This window comes from Corvus kubaryi, unplaced genomic scaffold (genome assembly GCF_017639235.1).
Source record: "Corvus kubaryi isolate FWS band 111438036 unplaced genomic scaffold, C.kubaryi_AGA036_p1.0 37260, whole genome shotgun sequence".
Lineage (NCBI taxonomy): Eukaryota > Metazoa > Chordata > Aves > Passeriformes > Corvidae > Corvus > Corvus kubaryi.
Genome location: NW_024581077.1, coordinates 6,610,885 through 6,624,774, shown reverse-complemented (window position 1 = coordinate 6,624,774; position 13,890 = coordinate 6,610,885). Strand labels below are relative to the sequence as shown.

Below are 13,890 nucleotides of genomic sequence, written 5' to 3'. Positions count from 1 at the left end.
ATAACATGCTACTAATACAGGCTAATTTGATCTCTCAATTAGTCAAACTACTATTGAAAACTATTCATACCTGAGCACTGCTGTCCTTACTATTTTTCTTGAAATTCTCAGTTACGGAGAGGTAATACAGCAAAGTTCAAGCGCAGTCTATGCAATAACAAAAATCTAAAAACCCTCTATGAAATAACTGGTAGCTTCCTAGCTGTCAGCATCTGCTCAGCATCCCTTCCAGTATGGAAAGGTTATACCCTGCTTCCTTAATAATGAGCAAGTACTTTGTTCTAATTATTAACAGGAGAGAAAATATGACTGTTATACAACTATGGAATGACATCCAAACTTAAGCTCCTTGTTCTCCTTGGGACTCCTAATATAAAGGAAGTAACTTCTGCTGGCATCTCCCAAGAGTAACTCTTCAGACAAGACACAACAGACCATGCTAAAAAAAAAAAATACAAACAAAAAACCCACTAAAAATGTTTTTAAAATGCTGAGCATCAAAACAGTTTTAAAGATAAATCAGAAAACCCTCAAACTACTGATTGCCTCCCATTAATATGAAGAGGAGTTACAAATAGGTGTTATGTGCAGTTGAGATTTGAAACTTGCTCCAGTTTCTGAAAAATTCAGGAGAAAAACCCAAACACTTTGAGGTTCTGTAGCTATTTCCTTAGATTTTGTTACGTCACTGCAAATCCACTGTCAAGCAATACTGGTATCAAAAGTGAAACTAACTGTACATTACAAACTGAAATCAAAATCCCTTTTGCATTCCAAGGAAAACTACATACAGTTGTAAACAACAGATGTTCAGAAATAAAAGAACCCCTTCAGTTTTCCATCAGTTTTTAGTAGCTTTATGACTTCTACCCTTAAAAACACCACCTTGAGGACTACTTGAAGTAAAAATCATGTAGAGAAATCTAGTCACTGCAGCCATTTTCCCAAAAGTGTAAAATACACCAGGTAATAGTGTGTACCACAGACCAAGCCCAGCGAGTTGGTTTTATCAAAGGAAAATATATCCAGGATATCCATCAATTATCACACAAAGCATCAAGAATTATCCAAGTTTGTCTTCCACACCTCCACACTCTCTCTTAGAGATGAGAATTATCTCTGCCATTACATCAGCTACACCAGCCACAAGCAAAGAACCCCAGTACTTCAGACATTACATTTTCAGAAGCTGCATCTGCTCCCATTTGGGGGGCCTGTTCTAAAGCAGGAAGAATAACCTGTCCCCTGCCAAACAGGAAGGGCAATACAAAGAAAAGTTTAAAAATTTGACAAGTATCAAATCAACCCAAAATGCAAACTCCATAAGACAAGTAATTTCAAATCTTTTTAGAAAATAGTCATGCAGTAAACACTGACCTGTTGACAACCCCCATCATGCAATTAAAAATCATTAGGAATTAGGGTGTTAGGGTTTTTTTAATAAAATGCATATTTTTAAAACACAGGCCACTATCTCACCCTTTCAGTTTAATTTATTTTGCAGTCCACACAACTAAATTACTCCTACATATCCACTCACTTTGTGCCACACAGTAAGAGCATTAGTTTTTTTTGCAGACATCACTTTAAAATGACTGTTTGCACTAAAAATTCAAACTTTTAAATGTGTTGGTGGTTTTTATTAATAAGTTTTGCAACAGCTTAACACAACAACGTTTCTTCTAATGAGTCCTTTATATAACTTAAGAGGTACAGGAGTGGTGGGGAATTTAATCTAAACATGTATTTTCCACAAAGCTAACCCTGTTTTAAGAAAGCTGTCTCTTTCATATTGACAACATGAGGAGAAAACACATTAATCTTATTTCATTCTATTTCAGCAGTGGCTGTTGTGAATTCAGACAAGGACACCTGCGCTTAGCAAAATGCAACTTCCTTTATATGAGGAAACACCTACATGCCGATTTAATCACACACCCACCTTCCCTGCCCAAAACAGGGTGGGTTTGGTGGGAAAGGAGGCGAGAGCGAGCGCGTTTTGGGGAAAAAGCAGGAGCTGTTGGACCAGAAGCAGCCCTGAGCCGGGCTTCTCCAGCAGCAGGAAGTTTCCAAGGGCCTTGCCGAGCATGCGCCATGAGCTGCACGGGCTCCCTATGTGGCAAGAGTGCAGAGGCAACAACCAAACGAATAACAGAGACAAGAGATCAAGAGCAACAAGCTCCCTCCCCTCTGTATTCCTGCGGCCGCCTCCACACAGCCCTTCTTCCCCAGGCTGCTCTCTTGGCCCGGGCCCTCCCGCATCCATCGCGGGCGGCTGGGATTAGAGAGTCTGGCAATCAAACCTGCTACTGGAGAGGGAGAAGAGGGCGAGCAGCTCGAAAGCAAACAGCGGAGTGCATAACCTATCCCTCCACCTCGCACGTCTCAGGTGGCGGCGGGGGAGCAGCAGCGAGCAGCCACAGCTTGTCCCCCCCGCAAGTGGAAGAGGGGATGGGGGAGGAGGAGGGGGGAGAAGAGAGGGATGGAGGTGGCACACAATGGCTGGCTGTGTTTGTGGGGAGGAGACGGCCCACAACAGCAGCCGTGGGGGGGCTCAGGGCTTCTCCGTGACCCCCATTCCTCATCCCACATACACAGAGAGGAAAGGAAGGGAGGGAGGGCACTGGGGATCAGGACATTCCGTGTGTTTGTATATATTATGTGTGTTTGTGTCCCCTTCTTGTTTCGGGGAAGAGGTGTAAACGGACAGAGATGGGGGGGGGGGGAGGGGAAAGAGGCTATGAAGCGCCCCCCAGGCTGTGGGGAGGGGATGAGGTGGAAGAGAGACCGGCTACCACCGCCAAGCTGAACAAAAATAGTTATTTCGGCTTATCCTTCTTTTCTGCAAGGAGTCCCACCCGCACAGAGCTCGGGAACGAACCCAGGGAAACGGGGGGGGGTGGGGGGGAGGGACGGAGGGGGGTCACAGGCGGCACTGAGAGGGAGGAGAGGGGAGGGGGAAGTACCCCACCTCCTTCCCGTGCCCGCCGCGGGGGAAGGAAGCTCTCCCCCCAACATACACACACAAATAGCTGCTCCCCCCCAAAAAAAGCAGGGAGCGAGGGCTCCCCCCCCTCCCCCCCCCCGGGAATCCCAGGCCCCTCCTCTCCCTCGGCGCGCTCCACCCCCGGGGCCGGGAGGAGGCGGGGGGGGGACAGCCCCGGCCCCCCCTCCGCCCCCCGCGCCCCCCTCAGCCGGCCGCCCCGGAGCGGGCGGGAGGGAGAGGTATCGGAGTCGCTCACCCTGGTCTCCGGGCTCCTGCGGCGGTTGCAGGACGCGCTCCAGCTCGGGGAAGGGCAGCTCAGGCAGGTCCAGCAGGGCCCCGTAGCGCTCGAGGAAGGAGCAGACAACGGCGAAGTTGGGCCAGGAGCCCGGGCAACGCGGGCCCGCCGGGGCAGGGGGCGGCGGGGATGGGGCCGGAGGAGCCGCCGCCGCCGCCATCTTGGACCTGGGGATGGAGAAGGAGCTGGGGAGGGGGAGGGAGGAGGGGGCGCTGCCGGGCCGGGCCGCCACTATCCCACAATGCACCGGGGAGACGAGGAAGGCAGGGGAGGGCAGGGGGCGGCGGCCAGAGCGGCGCGAGCCGGCTCCCCGCCGCCGCGCGCGGCGAGGGGGAATGAAAACAAGGCGGGGCAGGGGCGGGGACAGACTCTCCGACCGACCAATCGAAACGGGAGGGGGCGGGGGCGGCAGGGAGCGCTGGCCAATGAGAGTGTGGCAACGGGGACCCCGCCCCCTCCCCGCGGGGCCAGGCGGAGGCGGAGCCTGGCGGGGCAGTGGGGTCGCGCGCGCGGGGCGGTGAGTGCGAGCGCGTGACGGACCCTCGGCGTGAGGGGAGCGGGCGGGAGGGCGCGGCCGGGCCCGTGGCAGTCCCGGTCTTTGTGCCCCGTCACGCCAGGCCATGTTTCGGGGGGTCCTGAACAGCACCTTCCCTTCCCTACTCCCTCCCCCCACCCCCCCGCAGTGCTTCTCAGGTTTTTCTGTCCTTGTCTCTTTGCTTCTCTCCGCTGTATTCACAAAGTGCTGTTCCCCCCTCTTCTCTTACTACCAGACCTCCGTGACCTCCCGGTTAACTGCCCTCACAAGGCTCCCCAGCGAAATGGAATTGCCAAGTTCCCGAAGAGTGTTTTCCTCCTTCGTGAACTTGACACCTTCCCCCTCCCTACACAGCTGATCTAAACTTCTCCCGTCCTTTCTCTTTGCTTTGCTGATGTCAGTTCTTAATCCTGACCTTCCTTTGGCTGCTGTATCCCCTGGAATGGGAAGTGGCCTGCCTCCTGACCCTGCTCCCAGGCAGCGCTGGAGAACCACGTTGTCTTCTGACACCTTACAGGAGTTTGTTCTGCCCAAAACTTCACGTACACCGATTTACTCTTTCACTTTTATCCTCTTCAGTCTCAGGTTGCCCCTTGGCTTTTACGAAACGTCCTTTTCTTCTGCAGATAATATTATCTGGTGCACTGCTCTCGTTCACCTTTTTTATTCCACTTGTTGCTGGTTACCTCCATAGAAGAAAGGTGTGCTGGCAATCTTAAAATCCACCAGCTTGCCCAACTGCAATTCAATCTTAACTTTCTTCCGCTTCCTTCTCAGCTGCTTTTGTCTTCTGCCATCCTTAGCCACCGCTTCATTTCTCTCTTTTAGTATAGTCTCCTGGCATAAACTTGCATTTTGTCTCCTTTTAAGTTCTGCTTCCTTTATTTCTGATGTTTTTAAACCCTCATGACTTTGCTTTTAGAGTCTTGAGCCATTTCTGCTCCTGTCTCTTTGTGTTCGGACAACTGCAGTTTACAGAAATTGTCATTTTAGGTTGTACGTGCAAGTCATTTAATTCAAGGTCTCTTTTGATCTTAAGTGTTACTGTGTATTTTGATACTTTACATTTCTCACAGTGAATAATTAAAAGAAGAATTTGTTCGAGAACTATTTTCCTACTCCTCAGTGATTGGACCACGCCCTACACCAAAGGATGCCCAAAGTTTCTGTCAATGAGTTCATTCTTACTCTAAGAAATTCTTATTTATTCAAGTGGCCTGACCTTACTGATATTCTCTGGCAATATTATGGGAAATAGTTGTAGATGACAAATTTTTATGTGTACCTTGTAAGTTTTGTTGCATCATTTCTGCTATTTACTTACTTTTGTGCTGTTTGGATAAGATAGCATGGAATCCTTGCTCTCCCATTTGCAGTTTATGCCTGTTTGATTGCACAGTTCCAGCCTTGTGATACTGTTTGGATTGGGGAAGGTGATATTCCTGATCATTTTACAGTTCGTTCATCTCTGTCTAACCTCCAGGTCTAATTCTACCATTTCATCTAAAAAGTAGCCCAGGCAAAAATTACTTTCATTCTTCAGAGCCAGATTCTGGGTACTTTATTCGGCCTTTACTCTTTGATTTCATTCTGTTGGGACTACTGCTGGTCATTTCTTCAGCTATAATCTCCCTCCAGGCAGACTTTTGGAAAAATAATCTTACAAATCTTTGTTTGAATCCTTTGCATCGTGGATGTGTGATGGGAGGATCTAGAATATATGAATCCAAGCAAGTTTCAGTCCCCTCTAGCTGCTTGCCTGGCTTCCTGTTTGACAGGACACATGTGCCACTAACTTCTCACAGGAGCAAGAAGGAAAATAATTTCCCCACTATCCTGTGTGAGAAGCACCTCTGGCAAACTCAGTCCTGTGCTGCATCCAAAATAATGCAGTTTTTTCCTTCATGTAGTGTTTTAGGCGGGATACTGAGAGCAATCCAAGGAGAGCACGTCCTGTCTGGCGGTGCTGCATCTTTTGTAGCACATTCAAGACAGGAAGGAAGGCTTCCAGGATGACTGGAAGCCTGGTCATCCAAAGTTTTCTCTTTTGCAAGGGCAGTGCCTTTAATCTGTGCCACCAGGGTTCATATGATGAATTTAAACTATTTGATTCTTGGTGAATGTAAACAGTTAAAAAATAAAGGATGAGAATCTGTGTATCTGGAAGGATCTGCCACAGAGATTTTCTGGATTAGGCAGAGGTGGACCTCTTTTTACTAGAGAAACAAGAAGTTTTCTTCAAAATGTGGATTTCAGAGCATGTGACTTGGAAGGGCAGAAAGGTGACTCTACCCTGGAGACATCTCAGTGGACTGCCATGCTAGTCCAAAGCATGTCCAGGGTATCATCACCCTGTAATTCCTCTCTTTTTATCTACTGCCAGAATCACCCCAGCAATCAGACTGCAGTACCGTGAGGGACTGTGAGGAGGCGAAAGCTGCTGTGGGGAGCTGACAGAGTCCTTGTGAGGCAGAGTCCCTGCCCTGCTGGTACCCAGCAGTGATTGTGGCAGCAGATCCCAACATCACTGTGACACACCCCAAAAAACGGTTGGACTACAGCGGCACTGATAAGGCTCTGTCAAGTTCTAGGCAACAGACTTCAAAGGAAGATGTGTAGCAGTGGTTGGCTGCCAAAGGAAAAACAGAGAAAATAAGCAGAGACTTAGGAAACACGACTGAAGGGACGTTTGTTTAATCTAAATGAAAGATGAGAAAAATACTGAGTCAAGTCCTCAAGAAAACAAAAAACAATGGTGAAAAAGACAAAGATTAAGCTGTTCTACTTGTCCTCAGCAGAAAGGATTAGAAATAATGGATTTAAGTTGAAACAATGAAAATGGAGGTCAAACAATTAGACAAGTTCTTGTTTGGATGTATAACTATCCCAGGAGACTTGGTCTCTCTCAGAAGTGTCTGGGCAAAGGCTCAACCCCTTTACATCCCTGAAAGTCTTGTTTTCTATAGCAATCTGACAGTGACACTGGTTCATGGCTTTACTGTTCGGTTTGTTTGGCATTTCTTTTTTACCTCATTTACCACTTTAATGGAGCTGCCAAAGAAATAGTGCAGATTTCTGATGTTTTAGGAAATTATTGCCATCCTTATTGTTCATTTTAGGGAGAAGATTAAAACCCATATGTGAGATGATATTCTGGGACCTGATCCTTGCTGATAGTTTTAAAAGTTGAACATCCAATACTTGAACAGATTTAGCACGTAAAATGATTTGCCCAAAATCCTGCATAAAATCCCCAAGAGGACTGGTAATTCAACAAATCTGCTGATCCTCAGTTCAAGTCTGTTGTCACAAAATCACGTGGATAAAATCTGTAATAGCATTTCCTTCCTAGCTCCTTGGGGCAAGGACAGAATTTTCCATTTTTATTAATGTGCTGCATATGTTGGCCTGATGTTAAGTATTAAATATCCTTTTTCCAGACTTCGGTTCAACTTTGTGATGTCTTCCCCTGAAATTGCTTCCCTTTCTTGGGGTCAGATGAAGGTGAAAGGCTGCTCTATAACATATAAGGACTGCAAAGTATGGCCAGGAGGAAGCCGGACGTGGGATTGGCGAGAAACTGGGACTAATGTAAGTTTGCTGTTTACTACCCTGCATTTAAAACAGGACTCTCAGAATGGTCCAGAGAACAGAGTTAAAATTCCAGCCAGTGGAACTTTAAAATTCAGTGGGCTGCCTTTTTCTTTCATCTAGCCATTAGATTTTCCTGGGAAGAACTGAGTGTATGTTTTGGAGGTGACTGTGTGGAAGGGTCAGAGGGCTGCAGTCACACAACATCCTACACGCAACAGGACGTAGCAACTGTTGCCATGAGTTCTGATAGCCACCCTGACCAGACAACTCTCATACACCTTAGAGCTCTCAAACAATGTTCTTCATCCGCTTAAGAGTGCAGTTGTCATAAGATGCCAGTAACAACCTCTCTTCAGACTGTCTAAACAAAAGTTATCTTGAGTGAGGTAGGAAATTACGAAAAGTAAAAAAAAAAAAATAGACAGTGACTGACCTTGCATGTTTGGATGACAGCATTGCATGCGGTTTATATCCTTTTCCTTGGAGTCCCTTGTACAGATTTCAGAGGAAAAATATGCAGATACAGTGTCTCATGCTCTATTTTCTCTGTGAAAAGCTCACAGTCTGGCTAATGACACAGTGACTTCTCTTGGTAGCCATATACTAAGTGCTTGCCCTTGTAATTGTTAAAGTTTATCTGTAAATGCAATCAGAATTGGGTGAAAATACATGGAGCAATATTGATGTTTCAGCAGTATAGCATATATTGCATTAGGAACTTGATAATTCTCCCCATATTAGGATTTGCACTGGGATAGGTAAGTGGCTAGAAAAAAAAAGTTCCACACTTTCAAAGCAAAAGTTAAAGCACAAAATAACAATGTACTGACCAGGCCCAGCACCTGTAGCTGTATCCACGCAGAGGATGCAGCTCTCTTGGATTCATTTTGACACAACTGAAATGCAGAGCATTTGGGTTTGCAACTTTATCTGTTATCTTTGGGGGAACAGAATTTTTTAACCTGTCAGAGTTTGGTTTATGCAGAATACATAATACCAAGAGAAAGGTGGTGCTGTCATGCAAAGATACCTGCACCTTGCAGAGACAAAGGTAGCTGTGTATGTAATCTTTTAAAATGTATTTCATTTATGGCCTGATTATAAAAAAATAACTTTTCATTGGCTGTTCAAAGGGCTGGGTTTTGTTGTGAGAGTTGCTGTCTGCTTGTTTGGCAATGTTGTTTTCATGGTTTACATGCACATGACTGGAGAAGCAGAACAGGTAACGGTCGCTGTAAAGTTCCCAACTAGTTCCCAGCTCAGTCACATTTTTATATTTATTCCAACCACTGGAAAACTTTGGTTTCAAATTATAGGCACTTACTAACATTTAGGAGGCTGTGCTTTCTTTTGAAAGTTTCTAACAAGGAATATCTTCTTGTCACAAGTAAATGTTTAAATCCGTAAGTCTTTAGAGGATTTGAAAAATAAGTCTATGTTAAATTAAAATTGGAGGAGTAAAAGAATAGTTGGGTTCTTTGGAGAGGTAGGTTTTCTGGGATCCTTTTTATTTAATTGGGAAGTAAAAAATACGTATCTGAAGTACAGCCTTATGTAAGTCGCTTGTAAAGCTCCTGCTTTAGGTCAGTTCTGTCCTTGCAGCTGAGGAGTGAGGTGATTTGCTTTTAAAATAAACCGGAAACAACAAATATTAAGAATAGAACCAAGGTTTTTCTAGACTGCATTTCCAATGTTGAGAAGAACTGTAAAAAAGTTATTTTTGCCAGCACTGGAAACAGTAGGATTCAACAGGTGCATTTTCTGCCCATTTTTTTTTAACAATGGACTACTTTACGGTTAGCCTGCTTTCTTTGAGCACGTTTTTCCTGCAGGTAGCTGGAACTGAAGTGTGGAAAACAAGCGGTGCTGGTCATGTCCTACACTCTAGTTGGAAATAAATTGGTTCCTTTCGTTCTCTGCTGTTACACTGCTGTCTAGTGGAGCATTCTTTCATCAGGAATATTGTATAACTGGCCCTGCAAGGTTCTGTAACTAAGCACTAACAGATATTGTGGCCTTAACCCTTGGGGATGAATGACAGCCTCTCTCCCTGGCTGGCTGCATTTCAGTGCCGTCTGCTGATGGCAGAAGAAAAGAAGTAGCATTGCTGAAATGCAGGCCAGAGAACAGAACAGGCAAGAAAATCTGCTGTCAAATCAACAATGATAGTTATTTCATTATGTTACATGTTTCCTTTAGTAACACTAGTTTCTTACTAGCATCAAAGTGTCTTCTCTTACCAAAGAAAATCCTTTTGTTCCATGGCTTTAATGTCTCAGGAGCGCTTCTCACGTGACAGCAAACCTTCCCCAGAACTCTAATTATTGTAATTGCAGTAAAACATATCAATTCTTGTTGTCTTAAGTTTTGAGTCTACTTAAAAAGCCCCAAAGGAAAAGCGTTGCCTATTCTGTCATAAACAAGTGCTTAGAGTGATTTGGGCTGAGAAAACTCTGCCTGTTCAAGTGACTTCTGCATTCCAGGTGTGGATATGGAATGTAAGTGGACTAAGGACTCTGGTCCAGGCAGCCCAAAAGGCCACACATGTCCTGGAGTGTGTCCAGCACAGCACAGCTGAGGGAGGTGCTCATCCCACTCTGCTCTGCACTGGAGCAGCCCCACCTCAAGTTCTGTGTGCAGTTTTGGGCACCCCAGCATAAGGAGGACATCACACTGTTAGACTGTGTTCCAAGGAGGGTGATGAAGATGGTGAAAGGCCTTGAGGGCAAGGCTTATGAGGAGCAGCTGAGGTCACTTGGCTTTTTCATCTTGGAGAAGAGGAGGCTGAGGGGTGACCTTATTGCAGTCTATGCTTTCCAGAGGCAGGGCAGTGCAGGGAAGGTGCTGGTCTCCTCTCTGGTGACCAGCAGTAGGACCCAAAGAAATGCAGTCAAGCTGCATCAGGGGACGTTCAGATGGGGTGTTAGGAAAAGGCTTTTCACCCAGAGGGTGATTGGGCTCTGGAACAGGATCTCCAGGGAAGTGGTCAGAGAGCAAGCTTGTCAGAGTTCAAGGAGCATCTGGATGATGCTCTTAAGTTGTGAGTCCTGTGAATGATTCTCATGGATCTCTTCCAACTTGAGGTATTCTATGATTCTGTGAACTTGGAGAACCATAAAGGTAAATCATCTCTGTTACTGAAATTTCAGACAGTAGCCGTGCTAAAGACTTGCTTGTGGAATAAGTATAATTCACTCACTGGAAGTGGCACTCTACCATGAAAGGCTTTTTTCACCTGCAACCTTAGGAGCTCATGTGTTTGTTTCAGCTTGGAAAGCCTTGCTCCATTCTCTATGAGTCCACCATGGCATTACCTACTTCAAGTGAGAAACTGATCTCAGACCTCTAAAAAACTTCGTAACTTCAGAATTCTACTAAAAAAAAAAAGGGGGCACAAATAGTATTTATGGTTTAAAAATAAAAATGCACACCAAAGAGGGGCCAAATTCTAGCCACAGGTTGTCCAGTATCATACTTTTGACCATGTGGAGATACATAGAAACTGAATCCAGGAAGAGAATTAGTGTTATGTAATAATGTTTTACATTAACATTACAGGTGTATTTATGCTTTCATGTGTTTAAAGCATAATAGCAGTAAATGGGTGGACTTCTTTAAAACCTCTGTTACTGTACTGTGAAAGTTCCTTCTTTCTTCGAGGAGTTTGGTTGCAAATACTCTTTTTTCAAAATAAAGAATAGTGCAGAAATGGAAACTGTTAACTGAAATGAAGCTACCCAATACATTTCAGTCCTCTTCGGTGAGATTTGCAAAGTAAACAAGAAAATTATTTAATCATTTCAATTATCTGAGGACCTATTAAAGTAAGTAAACTTTGGCTTGCAATAAAGGAGATTTTGTTAATTTGAAATCAAACAGCAGTATTCTTGCAACTTTTTAATTTCACTTTAACTGTTAATATTTATAAAATGCCGGAAGGTAGACATAAATGTTTTAGAAATGTGTAATGCATCTTCTTGGTTTTGACTGTTTAATACAGAGTATTCTTGCCATCAATCAATTAATTGTCATCCTTCATCTGCATATTAAATACCTTTTTCAGTTTCTAATGTTGTCTACTGTGTGTATGTACAGAAGAGTGTTGTATTACATTTTGGTACTGCTAATTTACCCTGCTGCTCTGTGTTCAGGACATACAGACACAGCTTTCCTAGTTGATGCTGTCAGTACACAGACTATTATTTTCCTTCCCTGACACTTAGCATTCTCCAGGAGTGCAGCCAGCTGACCTTGAAGAAGTCGTCAGGAAGGGTGTTAAAACTGTGGTGATTGGTCGTGGCATGAGTGAGGCTTTGCAGGTAGGTTTTTGTTCTGTGACAAGCATAAAGAGAACCGCTTGTTTTCCCTCTCCCTCTGATTGGGGGAAAAATTTAAATCGATGATGCTTCATTGAGAGGGGAAAAAAATGAGGATCAGTGTGAATGAGCTCCTGTCAGGGGTCCCTCAGGTCCTGAAAGAAACATCATTTGAGCTCCTCTGTATTAGTGTCAACGTCAAGCAGTAAACAGGTTTATGGTTCTGCTACAGGAGCAACTGAAACAAGGAGAATTTTTCAGAATGTGATTAGTCCCTTCCTCTTGCAAGAGGTTATAACTGGCTCTCTAGGCTGCTCTAAATACTTTGGTAATTAGGCATTTTTGTCACTAATGTTGCCAGGGTATGATTTCAGCAGATAAACTAGCTACAGAAAGCTCAGAAGTGCTGAGCTTTACTTGGTGAGAAGCAAGTTTTTAGCTTTCTGGTGGGATGAACAACACCTTCTTTACATTAAATTCCTTTAGCTCCAGTTCTATTTATTTTTGTGAGAGAGGACTGCATTTTAAAGTGTGCTAAGGAGATATGGGAGGTGTGTGTAGAAAAGTAGCTTTATCGAAGAGAAAAAAATGAGATCAATCTTAGAACTATCTGAGCATTATTTTGGCTACTGGCAGTTTCTTAAGTCGTGTTTAACAAATGGCATCAGTACCTGGTGTACTACAAGTCTTAAAGTTTAAGGGGAATAGAATCTGATACTTGCTTTTCTGATTTCTTTTCTCTTCCGAGGTTCCAGCATCCACTGTGGACTATCTGAAGAAGAACGGGATTGACGTGCTGGTGCTGCAAACGGAGAAGGCGGTGGCCGAGTACAATGCCTTGGCTGCTCAGGGTGTCAAAGTGGGCGGGGTCTTCCATTCCACCTGCTGAAGCGCGGCTCATTCCGCGTTCCCGGCCCGCAGCCAAATCACGGACACACCTCTGCTGAATCCAATTACACTCAGCAGAGCGTGAACTTACGTGCCAAGGCATTTGTGCACTGACAATCTAAAATGCAAGGACGGTTTATTAGTTCAGGATTTAAACAAATCGAGGGCTCACAAAAGGTGGGGCTGTTAATAAAATTGTTTAATTACAGAATCATTTCCATGTATTGTTGAGATTGACCTAATTTTCCTCTGAAGGCTGTCCATAGTCTTGTTACTTAACTTTTCTCCTGTTGACTAAATCAGGAGATTATGTTTTGAATACTTTTATTAGAAAATGGCCCAAAATTACATTACTGGCTATTGGAATGCAGCCATAAAATATCTGATGAGAACAATCAAATTGTAGATATGAAGTGGTAGTAAAGAAGCACTTTACCACCACTGGATAAATAAGTTAAAAATAAAGTAAATTAAAAAGCAAACCCAGAACATGCAACTTTGCCTCCTGCAGGTGACCTCAGTCAGGGTATTTGCCAATTTATGAACATCATGTAACGTAGCACTTTTAAATTTTTCATTGAACCTGGAAAAGGGAAAAAAATGTCAACAGGGTATAAACATAAAACCTGGGCCTTAAAGAATATTCTTATTAATTGCCAGTTGTGAGGATTGAATTGTCCAATACATACCTATTCAGAAGTTCCTGCATGCTTAAAATCATCAGAACGGTGCGCTACAAAACTAGAGTTTGCAGCATAAAACATTGATCTTTAGGAAATCAGTCTAAATTGCTGCTAGCAAGGTGCTGCTGGCAAGCTGGGGATGCTTGCGAGAATTGCTACTGGTCATCATTATCTGATGATTTAAATGTGCCAACAAACACATTATTACACTGAGGATTTAAAGAGTTCTCTTGGTTGCTGTTCTTGGTGGGCTTCTATCAATATTGCCAGTTACAAGTTACCTACTGTAGATTTTTTTCCCACCAGGCTCACCATTTCTTGTTCTGTGCATATTAATTCTGTGTGTATTAATAAAAGTACCAAGATGAAGCTGTTAAAGCCCTGAGGCACTTGGAGCTATCCAAGCAGTAGTAGAGGCTTAGATTGATAGAAGAGCACAATGACTTTCCCAAGATGCACAAAATACTATGTTTTTTTTCTGTTTATTTTCTCTAGTAATCATTTAGAACCTTTTATCTGATAAAATACAAAGTGGTGTAAAAGCAAAGGGAAAGTAAATACTTCAAAGTTTTATCTTGCAATCTCCTAAATAT

General features: G+C 44.0%; 2 protein-coding genes across 4 annotated transcripts in view; one reads left to right on the top strand and one right to left on the bottom strand.

Annotated features, from left to right (window-relative positions):
• The window catches only part of RSF1 (remodeling and spacing factor 1), a 60,719-nt gene extending 57,255 nt beyond the window's left edge, over nucleotides 1-3,464 (bottom strand). The window contains exon 1 of the mRNA XM_042024182.1: nucleotides 3,243-3,464. Coding sequence (XP_041880116.1) covers nucleotides 3,243-3,441 — 199 coding nt within the window. The 5' untranslated portion in view covers nucleotides 3,442-3,464. The remainder of the gene's footprint in view (nucleotides 1-3,242) is intronic.
• Nucleotides 3,229-12,828, top strand: AAMDC (adipogenesis associated Mth938 domain containing). 3 transcript variants are annotated; one of them, XM_042024192.1, is made up of 4 exons: nucleotides 3,229-3,305; nucleotides 7,257-7,407; nucleotides 11,634-11,729; nucleotides 12,475-12,828. In XM_042024192.1, exons 2-4 carry the CDS (start codon nucleotides 7,276-7,278, stop codon nucleotides 12,613-12,615), a joined length of 369 nt encoding a protein of 122 aa, XP_041880126.1. In that variant the 5' UTR covers nucleotides 3,229-3,305; nucleotides 7,257-7,275; the 3' UTR covers nucleotides 12,616-12,828. The 3 variants fall into 3 exon arrangements, with proteins under 3 accessions (XP_041880126.1, XP_041880125.1, XP_041880124.1); XM_042024191.1 differs by lacking the exon at nucleotides 3,229-3,305 and adding an exon at nucleotides 3,702-3,798 and having other exon boundaries at nucleotides 12,482-12,555; XM_042024190.1 differs by lacking the exon at nucleotides 3,229-3,305 and adding an exon at nucleotides 3,703-3,798.
• Nucleotides 12,829-13,890: the final 1,062 nt, after the last annotated feature.

Excerpts from the sequence above, each read along its gene's own strand:
- AAMDC (XM_042024190.1), top strand. The coding sequence starts at position 3,707 with ATGAGAGTGTGGCAACGGGGACCCCGCCCCCTCCCCGCGGGGCCAGGC. Across the intron at positions 7,408-11,633 it reads GGCGAGAAACTGGGACTAAT|CATTCTCCAGGAGTGCAGCC; the intron begins GTAAGTTTGCTG and ends CCTGACACTTAG. Across the intron at positions 11,730-12,474 it reads GCATGAGTGAGGCTTTGCAG|GTTCCAGCATCCACTGTGGA; the intron begins GTAGGTTTTTGT and ends TTCTCTTCCGAG.